Genomic DNA, 24,089 nt, shown 5'->3' on the forward strand with positions numbered 1-24,089 from the left:
GCTGTTGGTGCCGTTCACATGGCTGGCTGGCTGGCTGGCAGCAGAGGCCATACCTCAGTACCGGCAGACTGTGAGGCAGTCATCCCATCTCGGAACTTGTAACCCAGCAGAGACAAGAAAGAGACTCCAGGTTCCTTCACGGGGAGAGACGGGATCGGAACGCGCGGGGCCGGATCATCATGGTGACCTCCCTGAGGGAGTAATAATCAGTGTCCTTCCAGGTGTGCCATACCACCCCATCAGGACCCAGGTTCTTGCGGTTTTTCAGCGAGTATCTGCCACCCTGTGAATATGGGCAAGAGGGGAAAGAGAGAGTTCAGGAGAACAGGCTTTTCCTCAGCAGGGCCAGGGGTTTCTTGTCAGGGGCAGAAGTCTGAGAAGTCTGGTGCAATGGACTCCAGATGCTTTGGACTGCAACTCCCATAAGCCCCAGACAGCAGGGCCAGTGGTCCCAGATTACGGGAGTTGTAGTCCAAAACATCTTGGAGGGCACCAGCTTCCTAGCCCCTGTTATAACCATTGTGCCATACCTGACACCACACTGGGGAGTCTAGAGGCGCAGGTTCAAATCCTCAGCCACCCATGAAGCTCATGGGGTGACCTTCGGCCAGTCACTAGCTCCCAGCCTAACCTACCTCACAGGGTTATTGTGAGGATGAAATGGCGTGTGGGAAAGAGACCCATGTGCTCTGCTTTAGCTCCTTAGAGGAAAGGTGGACATAACTTATAATAAATAAGTCTTGTTCATGTATATGAAAGCTTGTGTGTAATTTACAAAAAGTGTCTTATTTTGACTTCTGATTTTAGTACTGCTATTGCTTTTATTTTAATGTTGTTGCTGTAATATAATTATATTATTTTTCAGCTGTGTGATAACTTTGGGACTTCTCATAAGCAGAAAGGCAGGAAAGAAATAGAATCAATAAATGCAAATCTTTCTAACTGGGTTTCTTTGGAACTAGAGGGATTCTGGGCTCAGCGCTGGAACAAGTGATGGGTGGGCTCTCCTCTCCCAGGGCCATCTCAGAAGGTACCGAATGGAGAATGGGCCTGCCTGGTTAAAATGAATTAATTGGTTAAAATGAATGAAATGGAGAGCACCGATTGGATGCTCAAATGGGCTTGTTTTAAGCTCAGGAACCTTTCTGAACTGGGCCCTATTTTGCTGTCTGTGATGTCATTGGGGGTGTGATGGGCCTGAGAGTGTTCCCACTGACAGCCCTCCCTGCACGTCCACCCCTGCCTTTGCCTCCCCTTTCTCAGGCTCAAAAGGCGAAGGCTGCTGGCAACCACAGGTCAGCAGTGCCGCCCATGCTCTGCCTGCAGGGAGAAGGATTGGGTAGCAGGGGATGGGGAAGGGCCTTGGCTACACAAGACCCCAGAGAGCAGCTAATGCTGGGCTGGACAGGCAAAGAGTGTGGCTCGTACAAGGCAGCATCTGGCATGTTCATGGGCCTTAGGACTGAGGCCCAGAGGCTGCAGTCAGCATGTGCTGCAGCGTCCACCCACTGAAGAAGCAGGGCGCCACACGGTCAAGGTTGCTGGCAGGGGTGTTGAACAGTATGTATGTGTGTGTCAGTATCTATGTATGTGTGAGCGCGTGTGTGTGGCTGCGCATGAGAGAGTGTGTGTATGTGTGTGTCTGTGCATGGGAGAGACAGAGACAGAGAGTGTGCGTGCGTGCGTGTGTGAGAAAGAGTGTCTGTGTGCATGAGAGAGTGCATGTGAAAGTGTGTGTGTGCATGAGAGTGTGTGCATGGGTGAGAAAGAGTGTGTGTGTATGAAAGAGTGTGTGTGCATGAGAGAAAGATAGTGTGTGTGTGTGTGTGTGTGCATCACTATGTCTGTGCGATGTGCACATGTATGTGTGCATGAATGCGCAGGGAGGCACATGACCCACAGCCCATCCCCAAATGCAGACCTCAGTGGCAAAAAGGTTGCCCACCTTCAGCTTAGGGGTTCACCAGGAGTGCAGGTCTGCCAGTGACCATCGCTTTGGCTCGGCTTCTACAGGCAGGGTCGACCAGGTCAACAGCCAGGCTTACCGTGTAATAAACTCCGTTGAGGTTGGAGAAGAAGCACTGGTGGTACCACCATCCTCCATGGGAGATGGCGGCACAGATGTTGCCAGAGTCAGGCGTGCTGAAGCTTCTCTTGTTGTGGTACCAAGCAAACGAGTCCTCCACAGTCCCGCTGAAGCCTTCAACATGGAGGCGGTAATCATTTCCCTCATCCTCAGTGCTGCAAGGCAGTACAGGACATGCTGAAAGCGTCTTCAGGTGGGATTCCAGAACACTGTCCTCCTAGCCAGAGCGGCTTCCGAGGTGCCATGCAGGTGAGGGGGAACAGGGAGTGTGCTTGCCTGGTGCCCCCTGTTTCTCAGCCTCAGTCACATCCTACATGGGCAGAACTCCTGTGTCTCCCAGGGAAGGGAGATGCAAAGATTGTAATGTGGACATGACAGAGCTCTTTCATACTCACGGGACCTCCAAAGTTTAGAAGCAACTGCCCTGTCTGCTTATTAGCTACTGAAACAAATTTTGTTGCTGGCATATAAAACTCTGAACTGACCCGTACACTACGCTCATAATCTAAGGCCCTCCTCCAGGTGCCTCCTCCAAGGGTGGCAAGAAGGGAGAGGGCCTTCTCGGTGGCAGCCCCCCAATTATGGTATGAGCTCCTCAGTGAGGCCTGCCAGGTGCCAATATTGTTACCTTTTCGGCACCAGGGTAAGACTGGAGTGATCAGAGCGAGCGAACAGGGAGAGCAAACAGGAGTTTGGCAGAGGAGGTCAAGGGGGAGGTCCCTAACAAATATGTTTTCAATTTCTTTTCTTGTAACACACACTTCCATATCAGTGTTAACCCCCTGTGTTAACCCCCACTGAATAGAGGACAAAGCACAGGCTATCCCAGTACCATCAGAAAGCTAGAAACATAAAGGGAATAGAGACTATGGAAGGACAAGACTCTCCAGTGGTGGTGACCTGCAAGCTGTGTGCAATGTTTGTTTTCTTGCCTGAGGTCAACATGGCCGACACCTGCAACAAGTGCAAGTTGATCACGCTGCTGGAAGAAAAAGTAAGAGGACTGGAGCGGCGACTGTCGACCCTCCGGGGAATCAGAGAACACGAAGAGCTCTTGGACAGAACGGTGGAACTACAGCAGCAAAGGGAAGACCAGAAGAGCAACAGCAAGCTGAGGCAGAAGAGGAAAATGCTGAGGCAAGGAAAAATGAAGTAGAGGATACTCCTTGGAAAAGGGTGACAGTTAGGAGCAGAAGAACTGGAAGCCACTCTACACAAGGGGAAGCAGTGGAACTATGAAGCCATTTTCAGGTACTTGAGGGTGAGACTAGGGATGGCGGAGAATTCCACCACGGACCCCAATGAGGCCGGATTCTTTGGAGTCCGTGGCGGAACGGAGCACTTACCTCTGCCTCCCTCCAGGATCCTCTTCGGCTGGATCCTCCTTGCAGCAATCCTGCAGAGCCACCAGCCAGCTCCGGAGCGCCAGCGACACGGCTGCCATTGCTGTATCGCTGGCTGAGGGGGACTGTCTCCGGCCGCAAATGGCGTCCAGTACGCCATTTGCGGCCTAAAAGTCTTAGTTTAAGCTAAATGCAGCTATTTATGGCTGCATTTACCTTAATCTAAGACCTTTACAGCTGCAAATGGCGTACTGGACGGATTGGAGACGTGACTGAAAGGTTGCCTGCACTCATAAAGCCCACTGACCTTTCTTCTCATCCATGTGGGAACAAATGATACCGCCAAGCGGAGCTATGAAGAAATCACGTCAGACTTTGAAGCTTTGGGAAGGAAACTCAAGAACTTTGGGGCCCAGATAGTTTTCTCATCCATCCTTCCAGTAGTTAGAAGAGGGATAGAAAGGGAACGAAAAATACTCTGGGTGAATGACTGGCTACGAAGGTGGTGCTGACGAGAGAGATTTGGATTCTGGGACCAAGGGCTATACTTCCTGGAAGGTGGGCTGTTGGCTAGGGACGGGTTGCACCTCACAAAGGATGGGAAGAATGTGTTTGGCCACAGCATGAAGAACTTCATCAGGAGGGCTTTAAACTGAATCCTACGGGGAAGGGAGATGTAAAGTTGGGGGTAACAATGGATGTAGGTGCATGCACTGCAATGGAGAGAACAGCTCTGATAGCGCCCAATAATAGGCTTCAGACACATGTAGGAAGAAAGCCAGACTATGAAGCACATGGTCTTCGATGTCTATATACTAATGCCCAGAGTATGGGAAACAAACAGAACGAACTTCAACTCTTAATACAAGAAGGAAATTATGACTTGATAGGTATAACTGAGACTTGGTGGGATGACTCTCATGACTGGAATACAGCAATTGAAGGATATAACTTGTTCAAAAAGAACAGGAGGAACAGAAAGGGACATGGGGTTGCATATCACTGCACAGAAATACAGGAGGATGAGCTTGGTAGCCCCATCGAGAGCATCTGGATCAAAATAAATGGCGCAAAGAATAAAAGGAACCTGATGGTCGGAGTCTACTCGAAGCCAACATGGATTTGTCAAGAACAAATCCTGCCAGACAAATCTGATCTCATTTTTTGATCAAGTCATCTCCCTTGTGGACCGTGGGAATGCTGTAGACATAATATTCCTCGACTTCAGCAAACCTTTCCACGAAGTGCCCCATGATCTCCTGATGAGCAAACTTGCTCGAAGTGGGCTAGATGAAACAACGATCCGGTGGATCCACAGTTGGCTACAGAATCGGACTCAAAGAGTGCTTATCAATGGGACCTTCTCAAGCTGGGGAGAGGTAACGAGTGGGGTACCGCAGGGCTCAGTCCTGGGCCCAGTGCTCTTCAACATTTTTATTAATGACTTGGAGGAGGAGGTGCAGGGAATGCTGATCAAATGTGCAGGTGACACAAAATTGGGTGGGATAGCTAATACTTTGGAAGACAGAAACAAAATTCAAAGTGATCTGGATAGACTGGAGCGCTGGGCAGAAAACAACAGAATGACATTTAAGAGGGATAAATGCCAAGTTCTGCACCTAGGAAAAAGAAACGAAATGCACAGTTCCAAGATGGGGGATACGCCCAATAATCGTCTTCACAAACATGTAGGAAGAAAGCCAGACCATGACGCACATGAGTATGGGAAACAAACAGAATGAACTTGAACTCTTAATATGGGAGGGAAATTATGACTTGATAGGTGTAACTGAGACTTGGTGGGATGACTCTCATGACTGGAATACAGCAGTTGAAGGATAAAACTTGTTCAGAAAGAACAGGAGGAACAGAAAGGGAGGTGGGGTTGCACTATATGTTAAAAACAGGTATCTCTGCACAGAAACACAGGAGGATGAGCTGTGTAGCCCCACCAAGAGCATCTGGGTTAAAATAAATGGAGCAAAGGATAAAAGGTGGTCAGAGTCTATTACCGGCCACCCAACCAAGGAGAAGACGAGGATGAAACTTTTGAAAAGCAAATGGCCAATGTTTCAAGGAAGCAAGATGTAGTAGTAATGGGGGACTTCAATTTCCCCGATATTTGTTGGAAGACAAATTCTGCAAAACATGGCCCCTCCACGAATTCCTGACTTGTGTGGCGGATAACTTCCTCCCACAGAAAGTAGAGGAAGGAACGAGAGGATCAGCTATCCTTAACTTGATCCTAACCAACAGAGATGACTCAGTGGATAAAGTGGCAGTTACGAGAACTCTGGGGTTACTATAACAAGTGACCACGTTATACTTGAGTTCTTGGTTCTAAGGGAAGGAAAAGCCAAGTGTAGTCAAATGTGTACCTTGGATTTTAGGAAAGCCAATTTTAATAAACTCAGAACAATGATAAGTAAGGTCCCATGGGAAGTAACTCTAATTAGAAAAGGAGTCCAAGATGGGTGGGAGTTTTTTAAAAAGGAAATTCTCAAGGCACAATTACAAACAATTCCAACAAGAAAAGGTGGAAGACAAAGAAGAAGCCAACATGGCTTCACAAAAAGCTTAGAGATGCCCTGAAAACAAAAAAGGACACATATAGGAAATGGAAGGAATCATAGAATCATAGAATAGTAGGGTTGGAAAGGGCCTACAAGGCCATCAAGTCCAACCCCCTGCTCAATGCAGGAATCCAAGTCAGAGCATCCCTGACAGGTGGCTGTCCAGCCTCATCTTGAATGCCTCCAGTGTGGGAGAGCCCACCACCTTCCTAGGTCATTGCTTCCATTGTCATATTGCTCTAACAGTCAGGACGTTTTTCCTGATGTTCAGCTGGAATCTGGCTTCCTGTCATTTGAGCCCATTATTCTGTGTCCTGCACTCTGGCATGATCGAGAAGAGATCTTGGCCTTCCTCTCTGAGACAACCTTTCAAGTACTTGAAGAGCGCTACCATATCTCCCCTCAGTCTTCTCTTCTCAAGGCTAAACATGCCCAGTTCTTTCCATCTCTTCTCATAGGGCTTTGTGTCCAGTCCCCTGATCATCTGTGCTGCCCTCCTCTGAACCCTCTCCAGTTTGTCTGCATCCTTCTTAAAGTGTGGTGCCCAGAAGTGGACACAGTACTCCAGATGAGGCCTAACCAGTGCTGAGTAGAGGGGAACTAGGACTTCCTGGGATTTGGAAGCTATGCTTCTATTAATGCAGCCCAAAATGGCATTTGCCTTTTTTGCAGCCTCATCACGTTGTTGGCTCATATTCAGCTTGTGATTGACAACAGTTCCAATATCCTTCTCCCTTGTAGTGTTGTTGAGCCATTTGAGCCCCTGCTCTTTGCCGTGTTAGGCTACGTAAATACTTACATAGCATATCACGGCTACCTGCAAGGTCGCAAATGGCGGCTGCTACGATGGCTGCCATTTGTGGCCGCAGCAGGCCGGCAGCAGCTGGCTGGGAGACCAGCCAGAGCCACCGCCTCCACATCCGCCCCACGTCAGCTCCGTCCCGGGGGGATTCCGCAGGGTGGTGGGGGGAGGAGGCTGTTCCGCCACGGATTCAGGGGGGCTGGATTCTAAAGAATCCGGCCTCACTGGAGTCTGTGGCGGAATTCTCTGACATCCCTGCTGCAGGGCTCAGTCCTGGGCCCAGTGCTCTTCAACATTTTTATTAATGAGTTGGATGAGGTGGTGCAGGGAATGCTGATCAAATTTGCAGATGACACAAAATTGAGTGGGATAGCTAATACCTTGGAAGACAGAAACAAAATTCAAAGTGATCTTGATAGACTGGAGTGCTGGGCAGAGAACTACAGAATTAAATTTAAAAGGGAAGAAATGCCAAGTTCTGCACCTAGGAAAAAGGAATGAAATGTACAGCTACAAGATGGGGGATATGTGGCTCAACAACACTACAAGCGAGAAGGATCTTGGAATTGTGGTAGATCATAAGCTCAATATGAGCCAACAATATGATGTGGCTGCAAAAAAGGCGAATGCTATTTTGGGCTGCATTAGTATCATAGAATCATAGGGTTGGAAGGGGCCTACAAGACCATTGAGTCCAACTCCCTGCTCAATGCAGGAAGCCTGATTCCCAGGCTGTCTCCCATTCAAGTACTAACCAGGGCTTACCCTGCTTAGCTTCTGAGATCAGATGAAATCGGGTGCATCCAGCCCTTTGCTAGAAGTATAGCTTCCAAATCCCGGGAAGTCCTAGTTCCCCTCTGCTCAGCACTGGTGAGGCCTCATCTGGAGTACTGTGTCCAGTTCCGGGCACCACACTTTAAGAAGGATGCAGACAAACTGGAGAGGGTTCAGAGGAGGGCAGCAAAGATGATCAGGGGACTGGAAACAAAGCCCTATGAAGAGAGACTGAAAGAATTACGCAGGTTTAGCCTTGAGAAGAGAAGACTGAGGGGAGATAGGATAGCGCTCTTCAAGTACTTGAAAGGTTGTCCCAGAGAAGAAGGCCAGGATCTCTTCTTGATCATCCCAAAATGCAGGACACGGAATCGTGGGCTCAAGTGACAGGAAGCCAGATTCCGGCTGAACATCAGGAAAAACCTCCTGACTGTTAGAGCAATACGACAATGGAACCAATTACCTGGGGAGGTGGTGGGCTCTCCCACACTGGAAGCATTCAAGATGAGGCTGGACAGCCATCTGCCAGGGATGCTCTGACTTGGATACCTGCATTGAGCAGGGGGTTGGACTCGAGGGTCTTGTAGGCCCCTTCCAACCCTGCTATTCTATGATTCTGTGAAGACCTTCCTCTACTCCCAGGCATTTGGCAGCATATGGTAAGTGTTCTATCAGGTCACGAGATGTTGTTTGGATATGTGTGTGTTTGCAGCAGGATGGGGCAGGAGCCAAGAGGGAAGCTCCAGGGCATTTCTCTCTCCGCTCCGGTCCCATCCTGCCTCTGCTGAGGCCTCTGGAGCAACTGCCCCAGTCTCTGCCAGGCATGGCAGAGGAAGCCTGAGCCCTCCCCGCTCTCCTTTGGCAGAACGAAGTCGAGAAGAAAGTGCGTTCCATGGGGTCTGGGTAAAACGAGGATCCAAGAAATCAAGAAGGGATCCCCATGATTTCATATGACTTTTAAAAGGGAGACCCACAAAACCACCATCCAGTCACAGAGCGCATCTGCCTCCAAGGACTGAACCAGAACAATCATGGATCCGCCACTCGCGGGCGCAGCCACAGTGCGAAAACATGGATCCTTGGCAGGGGTCCTCTTGGTTTCGTATGATTTTCGCCGAGCAAGTCCCCCAAACCACCAACGTTCCGCAGAGCACACCTGCCTCCACGGCCTGAGGCAGAAAAATCACGGCCGGCCACTCGCGGGCGCAGCCCCGGCGCAAAAACAGGGGGAAGCGGCTCCCCGCGTTCCCCGGCCCGGGCGGCTGCCGGCGCACGTCCGGGGGCCTCGCAGCTGGAGGCAGCAGCCCGCCCGCGTGGCAGCAGTCGGCTCCAGCCGGCGCCTTCGCCTCCTTCCAGGGAGGGAGCGAGCGCCGCGGAGGGCGACTCCTGCCTCCGCGCCTGCCGGGGCGGCGGGCCGCGCTTTCCCGGCGGCGCCTCCCCGGCGGCACCAGCGCAGCGGCAGCGCCCCGCCAGCACAAGGGCCCAGGTGAGGGGCCGGGGGCCGGGGGCGCGTCGGGGGGCGCAGCGGGATGTGGGCGTCCGAGTCCCGCTTCAGCGCCATGGGCTGAGGGGGGCCGGTGGTCCACGCGCAGCCCTCTTGGAAATGCTTCAGCCATGGACATTCTGTATTTCACATTTCTGTGTTGTGACCGCTTTCAGATGTCTTTCTTTAGATACATCGTCAAGCACTTTCTAAACTGATATAACAGCAAGAACAACAAAACCATTCCCAGTTGCATAAGGCTCCCAAAACTAGTTGTGTGTATGTGTGGGGGGGACACATGGCTTGAACCCCTTATTTATTTGCTGTTCTCTCAACTGGGAAAAAGAAGACTGGAATGAAGTCTTGGGCACAGAGTCTGTGAGAGCCTCATGCATGCTTAAGCAACAGAAGAGAGCTTGAGCACAAATGAAGCTGGGAAGTGGACATGTGGTCCCAGTGCACTTCATGCTCTTTGTGTCTGTGTTAATTGGACAGCACTGAAGTGCACTGAAGTCCCACAGGCGGCTATATGATTTCAGTTGCTCACAGCAGATGCTTTCCGTTAACTCTGCTGAAAGAATGCTTTGGTTACAGAAAAGCAACCTTGGTAGGAAATTCTAAATGGGGGTTTGCCCAGATACCCTCCTATCTGAAGACCTTCCTGAAGACCTATCCTGCATTGAGCAGGGTGTTAAGACTAGATGACCTCTAAGGACACCTCCAACTTTATGATTCTATGAGAAGACTCCACCTACCTGAAGAGCTGATAGAAGGCATGTTTGTGCTTATTGTTCCAGTCTTCCAGGTCAATGCGGAGAGAATAGTCTCCTTGGTTTGTGATCTTGTGAATGTTTTCATTGCCCATCCAGAATTCACCATTTAAATCTCCAAAGCCATCTTTGTACTCATTCCATGTCCGATTAAAGTTGACCGTACCATCCTGCCGACGCTGGATTACCGTCCAACCTCCACCTGCCGAGGTTGATGTAAAGGAGTTAGATTGCGAGTTCCTCTATTCTTAACCTCACTCGATTTCTGAAGTTCTTGGGGGCAAGAAACGTCACTAAAGTAAGACTGCAACAAAATGCAGAATCAAACGTCACTGGCTCCACATAGCTGTTAAAAGCCCAACCAAACCAGAAGGTCTGACGATGCTGGTGGAGGAGGAGGCTCAGATTTTGATGAGCCTTTGGGGAGAGAGTCCCACCGCTCTACATGCACAGTCAGGCGGGGATGAGCCTTAAAGTGTGCAATGGGAGATGGTGCGCTCTGGCCGGGATGACCCGGGCCACTGTCAAATCCCTGCTCAGCCCATGAAGAATGTATGAAACAAATCTGATTCAGTTAATTTTTGATCAGGATTTACCCAGTTTGCACCTTCCGTACTAAACATGAAATTAGACGCACTCTGCGGTCAAAGTCCGTACATTTCTGAGCTTGCAATGTGGTTTATGGACCCCCCCCCCAAGCATTTGACAGCATGCACACATTTGGGAAAGGGACATGAAAAAATTGTGCATGGAAAAATGTGCATGAAAAATTGCGTACTTTTGAAAAATGCACACTGATATGCTTTAATCACACTAATATGCTTTAATCAATGGGAGAAAAATGCATACATTTCAAAGATGCAGCCAACTGATGTGTACATTTGGAAAAACACGCATGAAAAAATGCATGGATTTTCACGTGAAGATGGTGCTCGCAATCTGATACTGACTCGAGTCAGAACGAGCTCCGAGCTGGAACGTGGAGAACTTTGTCGAGCTTACGTTCTGCTGATTCGCACATCCCTAATTGCGCATGGCCTCAGGAGAGTTGCTGTTTTGGAACCGGCTTGTATTTATAGCCTGCCTTTCTAGACACAGTCCTCTCAAGGCAGTGGCCTGTCAGATAGATAATTACAACATGACATGATGTATGAAGTTGCCCTATATTTTGTCAGACTCAGCTTCCCCTGCCTGGTGCCTTCCAGATGTGTTGGATGGCAACTCCCATCAGCCATTGGCCTTGCTGGCTGGGAATGATGGGAGTTGCAGTCCAATGCATCTGGTAGGCACCAGGCTGGGGAAGGCAGGCATGGGCCTCTGATCCAGCTGGCCCAGGAACGTCTCCTCCAGGAGTGTTGAACCTCTTTTAGCCTGAGGGCCGAATCTCAGGGGCCACACTCCAGCAGTGGGCAGGGCCAAAGGGCAAAGGGGCAGGACTTCTCAACAACCTCTCCATGGAAGAAGCAACCAAACAATCTGCCACCCATGAGGACTAACTGCCAGGAGGAGTACCACGGCCTCTTATGGTACCTTCAACATCCATGTCACACAGCACTTTGATGGGCAACCCTTCTGCAGACGGCATGATGCTGTAGGTGCCGGACCGGCGGACCCCGTTGTGGTAGATGGAGGCACAGTCAGTGGGGCAGTTCTTGGCTGGCTTGACATCTGAGAAAGAAACCCATGACATGGTGCTTCCGTAGCCCCCACACGGCTCTTTGAGCCTCCTCCCACCATGAGCAGAAGGAGATGAAATGGCATGTCAACGCTGCCTTAGCCTATACCGTTTTCCCGTGGTTCCGTTTCTTGATTCAGGTCGCATTTCTTTAGCACAGTGCATCTGAACAACTCTGCTGATGTGGCCTTGCTGTGTGGTGGGCCGGGGGAGGCTGGGTGGCCCGGCCTCTTTCCCATGTAAAGCCAAAGGCACAGCCAGCAAGCGCAGAGCATCCAGAACCAGCGAGGAGGGGGGCTGGCCAGCAGCCCTGCTTTTCCCTCGCCCTATGTCAGGCGCTCGGGCTGGATTTGGGCTGGTGGGTGGAAGTCTTTACCAGCTGATCCCCATTTGTGGATCAATGCCAAGGGCTCAGTTTATCTGGTTGTTGTTACAGGACAAAAGCCCTCATCTGAAAGGCAGCACAAACAGCCTTAGCGGCTGTCCGGTATGGTGGGAGGGGGTCAGGGCCAAATGAAGGGGAAGACCGGAGAGAAAGGGGAACAGGACTCTCCAGTGAGGTTCAGGGGTAGGAGTTAGGTTGAACGCCTCACCTTCGTGGGGAGTCAAATACATACAAAGCTCAGTTTGGGACCCACCCTGAGCCCCAACAGTGTCTTTCACTGAGCGAGAGCATCGGTCCATTTCTCCCTGGGGCTGACTCTCCCCCCTCCCTCCGCCCCCACCAGCAGCGGCTTTCTGAGGCCTCGGCTCTTTGGATGCAGCTCCTCATTACCGTGCAAGTGTGCGTGCTTTCAGCGGAAAGACGTTAAAACAGCGCCCATAAGCTTGGATCCTGAGCTTCCCCAGATGAAAGCGCTCCTTCCATTCACACACAGCGGCTCTGCTAGGTGGAGGCTTCTGCTGGCAGGGTGAGGCCAGGTGATTTTTGCTGATCCCCCCTGCATCCCCCAGTGCCCCCTCCCATGCTGTTCCCAGGGGTCTCCCAATACCTCCGGAGCAGATTTTTGAGGGGAGGTGACAGGGGGCTGCAGGGGAAAACGGGAATCTGCAGAAATGGCCTCCCCGCTGATTCCCGCGGGAGCTCCCGTGAGCGGAATGCTGCTCACGGGAATGCTGGATTCATGCCACGGGGCTGTTGGTGCCTGGCATGCTCTCGGAGAGGGGCAAAGAGCCTGTGATTTGGGGGCGGAATGAAATAACAATATGAACTAAAGATGTGTGGAAACTTTGCGCTAAAGATGCGCGGAAACCCCATTCACACCCTACATGATTGGCAGAGGTACTTGGGGGGGGGACATGAACAGGGGCAAAATGTTTGCCCTACACACTGTTGGCAGCAGTGGTGGCAGTCATGCCAGAGGGGGAAGTGGGGCCGATCTGCCAGCCCTGCTGAAGCCCGGGCCATTAGGGCTCCTCTTCCCTTCACTGCCACCAGCAGCAGCCATTCCAGCAGGCCGTATTGTGGGAGGCGAGAGGGGAGCTGGGCTGTCCCATCAGGCCTGCGGAAAGGCTCAGCTTTCCCCCTCTTCCCTCCCCATTCCTTTTTCCTTGTGTGTCTGTCTTTGTAGATTGTAAGCCTGCGAGCAGGGAGTGTCTTCTTTTGGTATTTACAAGTTCCTCTGGAAGTCTTTTTGGCTGAAGAGCGGGATAAAAATTCTGTAAATTGGGGATGTTGGAGAAATCTGCAATGGTTTCAAACGAGTTCAGATTTCTATGAATCCAGCCTGCAAATTTCGCAGCAGTCTGGCTTTTCCTGAGTCATATGGTTTCTGAGGAGTTACAGATTGGTCTTTTACTGGGGGGGGGTGAGGGGGGGATTTGTACAAACTTGCACTCATGCTAATGCACATTAGTGCTAATGTACACTTGTGCTAATGCATATCTGTGGTAATACACATCAGTGCTAATGAGCACTTGTGTATTAGGGCAAGTATGAATTGGCACGTATGCACATTAGTGCAAGCGGAATGAAATTCTCATAAATCCCTTTAAAAATCCCATTCTGTCAATGAGCGGACAATGGAATGAAAGACACCTGACAATCCGTGACACACAGACGGAAGAGATTTAACAAAATCCATATATTCCCTACTCTAAATGAATAATAGTGAGCATGCTGTCCACTGGTGATAAGTAGTGCTGTCCCAAGATAATTTGCTTCCTGAAGCAGAGTCCGAGTGGTGCCCCCAGCTAGGGCCAATCCTTCAAAAGACTTGTTGCACCATTCAGATGCTAATTTCTGCCTCCCCCTCCCCCTCCCCCATGGTGTCACTGGAAGCAGGTTGCTCCACCCTGCTGCTGGGAACCATTTTTCTTCAGCGTTCCTTCCTATGCAAAACACCACCAGAGTGGTGGCAGGAAGCACACTTTTTCTGATTCTGCCCTTGCTCTGATTTGGCTTCAGGGTGGCGCCTTCAGAGTGAGGGCAGGAGTGGGGAGTAATGCTTCCTGCCGTCACTCTGGCATCTTCTGGACAGAAAGGAACTTTGGCAGAATGCAGCACCCAGAAGAAGTGGGGATCGCAATCTCCTCCACTGGGACCACATGAACAGGCATTGACAAAGCTGAGTGGGGGAGGAGCTTTGGGAAATCCCCCACCCCCAGTCCCTAAACTTCCAGGCTCTGAAAGTTATTTTCAGAACGATGGGCTCAGCTCTGCCTAGGAACAGCAGTCATGCATGACCCACCCACCCCGAAGCAGCAGCAGAAGAAATCCAGGCCTGTGGTGGAGTCACCTGGGTGGTGCATCCCCAGCTGAAGCCGCATCTCTGCTGGGATCAGGCAGCCGGGATGGTGCCGCACCCACTCCATCAGCAGGGAGATGTTGTGCACCTGGGCCTGCATGTCATACAGCAGCGTGGTCTGCATGTGTTGCAAGGTGCTGGACTCGTGGTGGCGCTGTTCCAAGTCCTGGACCCTCTGCTCCACCGTGGTGTTCCGGCTGGCTTTCTCTTCGTGCTTCCCATGGAGGAGGGCAGTTGGGCAGGGGAGCAGGGCGGGGAGGGGAGGGGCAGAAACCAAAAGGAGGATGAGCTCCTCGGAGATGCTGCCGACGCATCGTCCTCAACTCCCTTGTGAGCCCCTGTCTGTCTCCAACCTGTCTGTGTGTGTCTCTTTCTGTGCGTGAACAGCCTTGCTGGCGTTTGTCACTATTTCCTTTGGTTTAAAAGTTACCTGTACACTTCCCACCCCTACAGCACCGCTGAAGAGCGCTCAGGTACTTAATGTCTTTAAAAATAAAGTTATACATACAAAAAACTCTGAAAAAGTAGACTAAATGGCAAGGTGTACTGCTGGCAACTAGTGATGTCACTGTTACTAGCCAGTCAGTGCCCATTATACCCAGGAAGTGTAAGAGGCCACAAAGCCTATAAGATGCATTCACCATGTACTTGTGGTCCCTGGCAGCTGCCTGGGGAAGCCCAGTGTGGATGCTGGCCCTGAAATGATGGGCAAACAACTGGGAGGGTGTGTCAGTAACCAAAACATGCAAGAGGCAAAGTGTCAGGATTGCCTCAGAGCGCAGCGATTGGCAGAGTAGCTCAGAGTCTGAAGAGGAACCACAAAATGTGGGGGAGGAAATCGCTGTGCTCCGAGGAACCCTGACACCAAGCTGGTGAGGCGCAGTAGCTATTCAGTCAATGATCCCGGATGCGTTTGCTTGTTTTTTACACTTACAGACCCAATGGCCAGAGTTCTCTGCACAGTGTACAGGTAAATTCAAAACCTAAAACAAGCAGGCCACAAGGGTAAAGAGGAGGAGCAAGTCCAGGGGCTCTGGTCAGGGGCCCCTGCTGGGGGGTGGCCCAACCATCCCTACCTCTGTTGATCCATCCGTCTCTCTCTCTGCCTGTGTGGAAAGACAGATGGATCCCCCCGGCCAAAGAGCAGCGGCATATAGCATAACGCCCACTGTATTAGCGTCAGCTGAGAGCCGCAGCATACTGGACTGGCGAAGCACAGCGCAGTTGTCATCATGTTGGACTGTGGCTGGGGAGGCCTGAGCTTGCAGGAGGACGGGGAAGACAGGGACGCAGCATGTCCCGAAGCAGCGTTAGACCCATGGCTCAAGATTTCCCAGAAGTTTATTTCTCCAGCACGAGGGAGAAACATTTTATCTCAGCATCAAGAGCAATTTTCATCTCCACCAGGAGCATGTCTTTTGGAGCGCTCAGGGGTCTTAAATGCTCATTCAGGAGAAAGCCACCCCCAAATCCTTTGCATTACAACAGGGATAGCTCACAACCATATGTTGTTGCTGGGAACATTCATCCACACCTCCACCCCCAGCTAACACAAGGACTGCAGCTGAGCTCAGAGAGAAATTCAAGGAGGGCGGGGGGGGGGGCAGACGACCTCATTGTCCCGGCTAATCAAAAAGTCTGGCGCTTCGACCCAGCAAGCCCTGGCACACTGTTGCCGGAGGGGCCCACCTTTCCAAGGCCCTCTCAAGGCTGGAGTCAGCCTTGCATCATATCCAGCCATGTTCCGCTCCCACCACACCAATGGATCCATGTGGCAGGGGAAGAGCGGCCTTTTCGAGTCTGCCAGGTGTAACTGGCTGAACAATGGGAAACTGTGACTCACCTGCAATGGACATGCTTGCTGGGGTGGGTGTGGGTGTGGGTGGGCAGCATCTCTGGGGATAACATGCAATAAATCAGTCGACGCTGCACATTCCCAGCATGAAAGATGGTCCTATAAGGCTTGCGACTGATGCCCTTAAGAGTGGCTGCTGGTGGGGGAAGTGGGCTGGTGGCAGATCAGAGGTCTGGCATTTGGCCATCTGATCTGGTATTAGGAACTCCCAGTAGAAGCTCATCTGGAAAATGACAGAGTCACTCTGCAGAGAATTAAAGGGAGAACAATTGTGGTTCTCTGATCTTGCGCTGTGAGAGGCTTTTTGACAATGGGAAGCTCAGCAGCAAAAGAAACAAAAAGTTTGGGCATGTTCAGCCTTGAGAAGAGAAGACTGAGGGGAGATGGGATAGCGCTCTTCAAGTACTTGAAAGGCTGTCCCAGAGAGGAAGGCCAGCATCTCTTCTCGATCGTCCCAGAGTGCAGGACACGGAAGAATGGGCTCAAGTTCCAGGAAGCCAGAGTCCGGCTGAACATCAGGAGAAACGTCCTGATTGTTAGCGCAATATGACAATGGAACCAATTCCATAGGGAGGTGGTGGGCTCTCCCACACTGGACAGGAAGCTGGACAGCCACCTGTCGGGGATGCTCTGACTTGGATTCCTGCATTGAGCAGGGGGTTGGACTCGATGGTCTTGTAGGCCCCTTCCAACCCTACTATTCTATGATTCTATGGTAGCATCTTTGGTACAAATCCCAACAGACTGACACAAATGAAAATGGGTCCCAATCTAGTGACATGTTCTCCCACGCAGGCTCCGTTCAAACGGGTTGTTGTTGTTGTTCAGTCGTTCAGTCGTGTCCGACTCTTTGTGACCCCATGGACCATAGCACGCCAGGCCTTCCTGTCCTGCGCTGTCTCCCGGAGCGTGCTCAAGTTCATATTCATTGCATCCGTGATGCTATCTAGCCATCTCATCCTCTGCCATCCCCTTCTCCTTTTGCCTTCAGTCTTTCCCAGCATCAGGGTCTTTTCCAGGGAGTTTTCTCTTCGCATTAGGTGGCCAAAATATTGGAGCTCCAGCTTCAGTATCTGTCCTTCCAATGAGCAGTCAGGGTTGATTTCCTTTAGGATGGACTGATTTGACCTCCTTGCAGTCCAGGGGACTCGTAAGAGTCTTCTCCAGCACCACAGTTTGAAAGCATTGATTTGTCAGTGCTCAGCCTTCCTTATAGTCCAGCTCTCACAGCCATATGTTACTACAGGGAAAACCATAGCTTTGATTATTAGACGGACCTTTGTCGGCAAGGTGATGTCTCTGCTTCTTACTATGCTGTCTAGGTTGGCCATAGCTTTCCTCACAAGGAGCAAGCGTCATTTAATTTCATGGCTACAGTCACCGTCTGCGGTGATCTTGGAGCCCAAGAAAGTAAAATCTGTCACTGCTTCCATTTCTTCCCCTTCTATATGCCAGGAAGTGATGGGGCCAGATGCCATGATCTTCGTTTTGTTAATGTTGAGTTTCAAACCAGCTTTTGCACTCTCCTCTTTCACCCTCAACAAGAGGCTCTTTACATCCTCTTCGCTTTCTGCCATTAGGGTGGTATGGTCTGCATATCGGAGGTTGTTGATAATTCTCCCAGCAATCTTAATTCCGACCTCTGATTCATCCAACCCAGCATTTCTCATGATGTACTCTGCATATAAGTTAAATAAGCAGGGTGACAATATGCAGCCTTGTCGTACTCCTTTCCCAATTTTGAACCACTTGGTTGTTCCATGTCTGGTTCTTACTGTTGCTTCTTGACCCTCGTACAGGTTTCTCGGGAGACAGGTAAGGTGGTCTAGTACTCCCATCACTTTCAGAATTTGCCACAGTTTGTTGTGATCCACACAATCAAAGGCTTTAGCGTAGTCAATGAAGCAGAAATAGACGTTTTTCTGGAATTCTCTTGCTTTCTCCATGATGCAGCGAATGTTGGCGATTTGATCTCTAGTTCCTCTGCCTCTTCGAAACCCAGCTTGTACTTCCGGTAGTTCTCGGTTCGCATACTGCTGAAGCCTAGCTTGTAGGATTTTGAGCATCACCTTGCTGGCATGTGAAATGAGCGCAGTGGTGCGGTAGTTTGAACACTCTTTGGCGTTGCCCTTCTTTGGAATTGGAATGTAAACTGACCTTTTCCAGTCTTGTGGCCACTGTTGAGTGTTCCAGATTTGTTGGCATATTGAATGCAGCACTTTAACAGCATCATCTTTTAGGATTTTAAATAGCTCGGCTGGAATACTGTCATCTCCGCTAGCTTTGTTGTTACTAATGCTTCCTAAGGCCCACTTGACTTCACTCTCAAGGATGTCCGGCTCAAGTTCAGTGACCGCACTATCATGGCTATCAGGGACATGAAGATCTTTCCTGTATAGTTCTTCTGTGTATTCTTGCCACCTCTTCTTAATCTCATCTGCTTCTGTTAGGTCCCTGCCTTCTTTGTCCTTTATCATGCCCGTCTTTGCACAAAACGTTCCCTTGAGATCTCCAATTTTCTTGAAGAGATCTCTAGTCTTTCCCATTCTGTTGTTTTCCTCGATTTCTTTGCATTGTTCATTTAAGAAGGCCTTCTTGTCTCTCCTTGCTATTCTCTGGAACTCTGCATTCAGTTGGGTATATCTTCCCCTTTCTCCCTTGCTTTTCGCTTCCCTTCTTTCCTCAGCTATTTGTAAAGCCTCATCAGACAGCCACTTGGCTTTCTTGCATTTCTTTTTCTTTGGGATGGATTTCGTTGCTGCCTCCTGAACAATGTTACGGACCTCCGTCCATAGTTCCTCAGCCACTCTGTCTATCAGGTCTAAGCCCTGAAATCTATTCCTCACCTCCACTGTATATTCATCAGGGATATGATTTAGGTCATACCTGAATGGTTTAGTGGTTTTCCCGACGTTCTTCAATTTCAGCCGAAATTTTGCAAGAAGCAGCTCATGATCTGAGCCACAGTCAGCTCCAGGTCTTGTTTTTACTGACTGTATAGAGCTTCTCCATCTTTGGCTGCAAAGGACATAATCAATCTGATTTCGATATTGACCATCTGGTAACGTCCATGTGTAGAGTCGCCTCTTGTGCTGTTGGAAAAGAGTGTTTGGTATGATCAGCATGTTCTCTTGGCAAAACTCTATTAGCTTTTGTCCTGCTTCATTTTGTACACCAAGGCCATGCCTGCCTGTTATCCTGGTGATTTCTTGACTTCCTACTTTAGCATTCCAATCCCCTATGATGAAGAGGACATCTTTTTTTGGTGTTAGTTCTAGAAGGTGTTGTAGGTCTTCATAGAACCGATCAACCTCAGCTTCTTCGGCCTCAGTGGTTGGGGCATAGACTTGAATTACTGTGATGTTGAATGGTTTGCCTTGGATTCGTACTGAGATCATTCTATCATTTTTAAGATTGTACCCCAGTACTGCTTTTCCCACCCTTTTGTTGACTATGAGTGCTACTCCATTTCTTCTAAGGGATTCTTGCCCACAATAGTAGATATGATGGTCACCTGAATTAAATTCGCCCATGCCTGTCCATTTTAGTTCGCTGATTCCCAAGATGTCGATGTTCAATCTTGCCGTCTCATCCTTGACCACCTCCAGCTTACCTTGATTCATTGATCTGACATTCCAGGTTCCTAAACAATATTGTTCTTTACAGCATCGGATTTTCTTTTTACCACCAGACACATCCACAGCTGAGTGTCCTTTCGGCTTTGGCCCAGCCGCTTCACTCTTTCTGGCGCTACTTGGAAATACCCTCTGCTCTTCCCCAGTAGCATATTGGACACCTTCCGACCTGAGGGGCTCATCTTCCAGCGTCATATCTTTTAGCCTTGTGATACGGGTAGGATGAATCATTTCAATGGGGCTTCTGCAGGAGAACTGCCCATTAATCGATTACATGTAATATATTTGCATCGTGTCAAAAGATCTGACTGTCTCCCTTCTGCAGTCCTTAAAGGCACCCCAACTGAGCCCCCTTAGAAGAGGCATAGGAGTTCCCTTCACTTTAGGAGGGCTTGTGTGGGAGATGATCCCAAGAGCAGACTGTGCTCAGAAGTATCATTACTGTTCATACTGGGCGCACTGGTGCTTCCGTGCTCAGACAGAAGCAGCTGGTTTTATGCAGAGGAAGGACACAAACTGCACAATTGTGCATCCAGGCAGACTCCTAAATACGCTTTGAGCACTGTCGTTTGGTCAAGATTTATGAGTCTTGATAACAGGGAAAAGTTGTCCCTTCCACGAGGGGCCAAACACCCCTTAGCTGCTTAATACATAGTTACACCTGAAGAGCGGTCCTGATGTCATTCTCTATTTGGCAGGGGCAGGGGCAGGGGCAGGATGTGCAGGGAGGGGGGAGTTTTCTCTTTTTGCACCCTCCCTCCAGCCTCCAAAGCATTAAAGAGCATATTGGAATCTATTCCTTTCTCTTCCACGAATGAACCTAAAAACCCCTGTTTTACTCTAATCCATAGATTAATCAACTTAATTTAGGTGATTAAAACACTGAAAGATAACGGCAACTGGTGAAGCTGTGAGTTAGGCACATGTTTATTATCTGAGGGCTTTTCTTATGGTTCTGTTTTCACAAAAAGGCACCCATCTTGACCTTTTGACAGTATGAACCTATATTTGCACGTAATTGATTAATTCATCAGTTAGTTAAAAGGCAGGTGATGGATCAGCTAAACTGAGTGAGGGCTCCTCTGGAAAGTATTAGTTGTTTAGGGCAACAATGAACAACATCTGGATTCCGAGGCAGGGGCACTTAGGAGCCAGTGCAGTGTAGTGGTTGAAGCAGGCTTCCCCAACCCGGTGCTCTCGAGATATGTGGGACTGCAACTCCCATCATTCCCAGCTGGGCTATGGGTTAAAGTGCTGGACTAGCTATGCTGGGGAAACTCGGGTTCAAGTCACTACTCAGTCATGAAGCTCACTGGGTGTCAGATGAACCTACCTCACACGGCTGTTGTGAGGGTAAAATAGGAGAGGGAAAACATGTACCTTGAGCTACTTGGAGGAAAGATGGGATAAGAAATGTCATCAATAATAATAACATCTGGGTCCTGCAACAAAATGTTGCAGCATGAAGTGCTTGTCTTCAGGGCTCCAGCTACTCCACCTGCCCCGGTTTCCCACCCCCACAGCAGTCAGCCAGCATTCCATACCCACCAAGCATGCTCAGTCCTCACTGGGATGTTTTTGGGGTCCCCCCTTCAGTTTCTTTTCCTAAAGCCTTTTGGGGGGGTACTTCTGCAATCTTTGTCGTCGTCCCCGCCCCTGCCTCTGTGCTTGCTGATACCCCACTCTTGTGTGGGGGCTGTTTTACCCACATAAGGGCAGGACTTGAAAAGTGAGATGGGTTTTAGTATGTGCAAGTGGGCCCCCAGAGTAAAATGGATGTCTTCCCTGAGGCTGTGGCTGAGAAGGTTCCCCCTGCCCTCAAGTTAGCCTCAAAGACGATGCCAGGGGTTGAGCCCTCAACCTTCTGCATGCAAAGTCTGTGCTCTCCCACTGAGCTGCAGTGCCTCCCCAATATGAAATGGCCTTATACTGAGTCAGGCCCCAGGTCCATCTAATTCGCCTATAAGGAAAGGTTACAACAGCTGAGGTTGTTTAGCTTGGAAAAAAGGTGAGTGAGGGGAGACATGACAGAGGTGCAGAAAATTATACATGGTGTGGAGAAGGTGGATAGGGAGACATTTTACTCCCTCTCTCAAAATACTAGAACCCAGTGGGGTCATCCCATGACGCTGAGTGGTGGGAGATGCAGGGCAGATAAAAGGAAGGGCTTCTTCACACGGCGCAGAGTTAAACTATGGAATTGCTACCACAGGATGTAGTGATGGCCACCAATTTGGATGGCTTTAAAAGGGGGTTGGACAAATTCCTGGAGGAAAAGGCTGTCCATGGCTGCTAGACCTGATAGGCATGTGCTCCCTCCACTGTCAGTAGCAGTACTATGTACTATGCACACCCGTTGCTGGGGAACATGGGTGGGAGGCTGCTGTTGCACTCATGTCCTACTTGTGGGGTTCCCGTGGGCAGCGGGCTGGCCACCGTGTAAACAGAATGCTGCACTAGATGGACCCTTTGGTCTGGTCCAGCATGGCAGTTCTTATGTTCTTAGGTCAGAATTTTCTTCCTGAAAATGCTGTGGATTGAACCTGGAGAACCATCTGTATACAAAGCTTGTGCTTTACCACTGAGCTATGGCCCTTCTCCTAAAAACAAACAAAAACAAAACAGAAGTAGCAAGATTCCAGTCCTCAGGGTTCTGAATAAAGAGCTGATTTAAATAGGAACATAGAAAGCTGCCTTATGCTCTCTGTACTGCCTGCATTGTAAACTGCTTGGGGAACAAGCCTATGCATGTTTAGCCAGCCATGGTGGCTGGGGAATGCTGGGAGTTGTAGGACTTTTTTCTGTCTAAACATGCCTAGGATTGTGCCTTTATAGATTGTGTTGTATAGAGGTATTCTTAGTAATAAAATAAATAAATAAATAAATAATACCCCAACTAGCTGCAGTTCTCCAGGCTCTCGGGCAGGGATCTTTCCCAGCTCTACCTGGAGATGTGGGGGATTGAACCCGGGGCCTTCTGTAGATGAAGCAGACGCTCTGCTCGGAGAGCCGACCCTTTCCCGTAGGTGGGAAGGTGGGCTGGCAGCAGTCCTTTGCCTTCCCCAAAGACGGTGCACCAGGCCAGCAGCGCAATGACATCCATCCACACCCGGCCGGGAGACTCCCTGGCGCTGTGAGCGAGCCAACCCCGTGCCCTCATTATCGCTTGATGGGGATGGACACGGAGGGCCAAGGCTGCTTTCGGGGCCAGATCGGGCCGGTGGAGGAATTCTTCCCCCTGGGATCTCGGAGGCTTTTCGGAGGGACAGGCTCATCCGCCCTGCTCCCACCGAGACAGAGACTCACCTGCAGCTCCAGCGCCTTGATGCGGTGCCGATGGCTTCTCAGCTCCTCCTGCAGCTCCGAGATGAGCTCCTGCAGCTGGAGGGTCTGCAGCTTCCGCTCCTCATTCTCATGGAGCCAATAGGAGACTTCGTCCGTGCAGCGGAACGTATCCGGGCACCGCTGCTCGCCCCGCTGTGGCAGGGTGGCGACGATCTTGCATCGACCGCTGGGCAAGACCTGCTTGCTGTATTCCCCACGCTGGATGAGCCCAGGGCTCCCTTGGTGGGCGTCATCTCTGCTCACACCATCGCCAGGGGCTGCCAGGGGCCTTTGCAGCGAGTGGCAGTTCAGGAGAGCCAGGAAGAGGAGGGGCTGCACCGCCGTCTTTTGGGGTCCTGGAAAGAGCGGGCGCTTCATGGTGCAAGCAGCGGTCACTCACCAGGGCAGCAAGGTTATGTGGCCCAGCCCCTCGTGGAGACGCCCGCTCGGTGCAAACCGCAGATATGGAGGTGGCTTGGGCAGGGAGGCCTCAGCTGTAACGGAGATCCTAGGAGAGAATGCGTGGCAGCCATAAGAGTGATGAGGGACACGACTGAACTGCTGCGCATCAAGAAAAGGACCCAGAAAATAGGATCAAGAGACCAGCAAGCCCCCAAGACCACCTCCCTTCACACTCCTCTCCGTTACTGCGCCTGGCATGACATAAGGCCAGCCAGCCCAGTCGAGATTTCGGTGTCCTGCTTACAACCTCTTAGATGTTGTGTGCTTGTGATGCTCAGGTTTCCCTTGGAACCTACACAATGGCTTGCGGGGAGTTGGCGGTTTTCTTGGAGGCCGCACCCTAAAACCCAGGCAGGGGAAGCTCCTGCGGCACCCAGAATTCAGGACCGCGAACAGATCCTCAAGCACGCGGTTGGCTGATGAAGGAGGGGCCAGTGTGGCAGATCCCTCACAAGCTGGTGTTTCCATCCCCATTCACGGGCCCATCATGAGCCGATGCCTGGCTTAGGCACTTCCCACATTTCTTTCCGTCTCCTGAGAAACAGAGAACAAACTAGTGC

General features: G+C 50.5%; 1 protein-coding gene across 1 annotated transcript; it reads right to left on the minus strand.

Moving 5' to 3' along the window:
- Positions 1-136: 136 nt before the first annotated feature.
- LOC146360376 (uncharacterized) lies at positions 137-23,445 on the minus strand. The gene is made up of 6 exons (XM_084824696.1): positions 23,050-23,445; positions 14,245-14,467; positions 11,362-11,499; positions 9,817-10,033; positions 2,046-2,241; positions 137-283 (listed from the first exon to the last, which is right to left on the minus strand). The coding sequence occupies exons 1-6, from the start codon at positions 23,443-23,445 to the stop codon at positions 137-139; spliced, it is 1,317 nt and encodes a 438-aa protein (XP_084680822.1).
- Between the last annotated feature and the right edge of the window lie 644 nt (positions 23,446-24,089).

Source organism: Heloderma suspectum, chromosome 1 (genome assembly GCF_057233095.1).
Source record: "Heloderma suspectum isolate Gila_16-S chromosome 1, 16-S_ref, whole genome shotgun sequence".
Taxonomy (NCBI): Eukaryota; Metazoa; Chordata; class Lepidosauria; order Squamata; family Helodermatidae; genus Heloderma; species Heloderma suspectum.

Coding starts and splice junctions, on each gene's coding strand:
- LOC146360376 (XM_084824696.1), bottom strand. CDS start 23,445: ATGAAGCGCCCGCTCTTTCCAGGACCCCAAAAGACGGCGGTGCAGCCC. Junction 14,468..23,049: donor TCAAGGCGCTGGAGCTGCAG/GTGAGTCTCTGT, acceptor CTCCATGGGAAG/CACGAAGAGAAAGCCAGCCG. Junction 11,500..14,244: donor GCTGGGGATGCACCACCCAG/GTGACTCCACCA, acceptor TTTCTTTCTCAG/ATGTCAAGCCAGCCAAGAAC.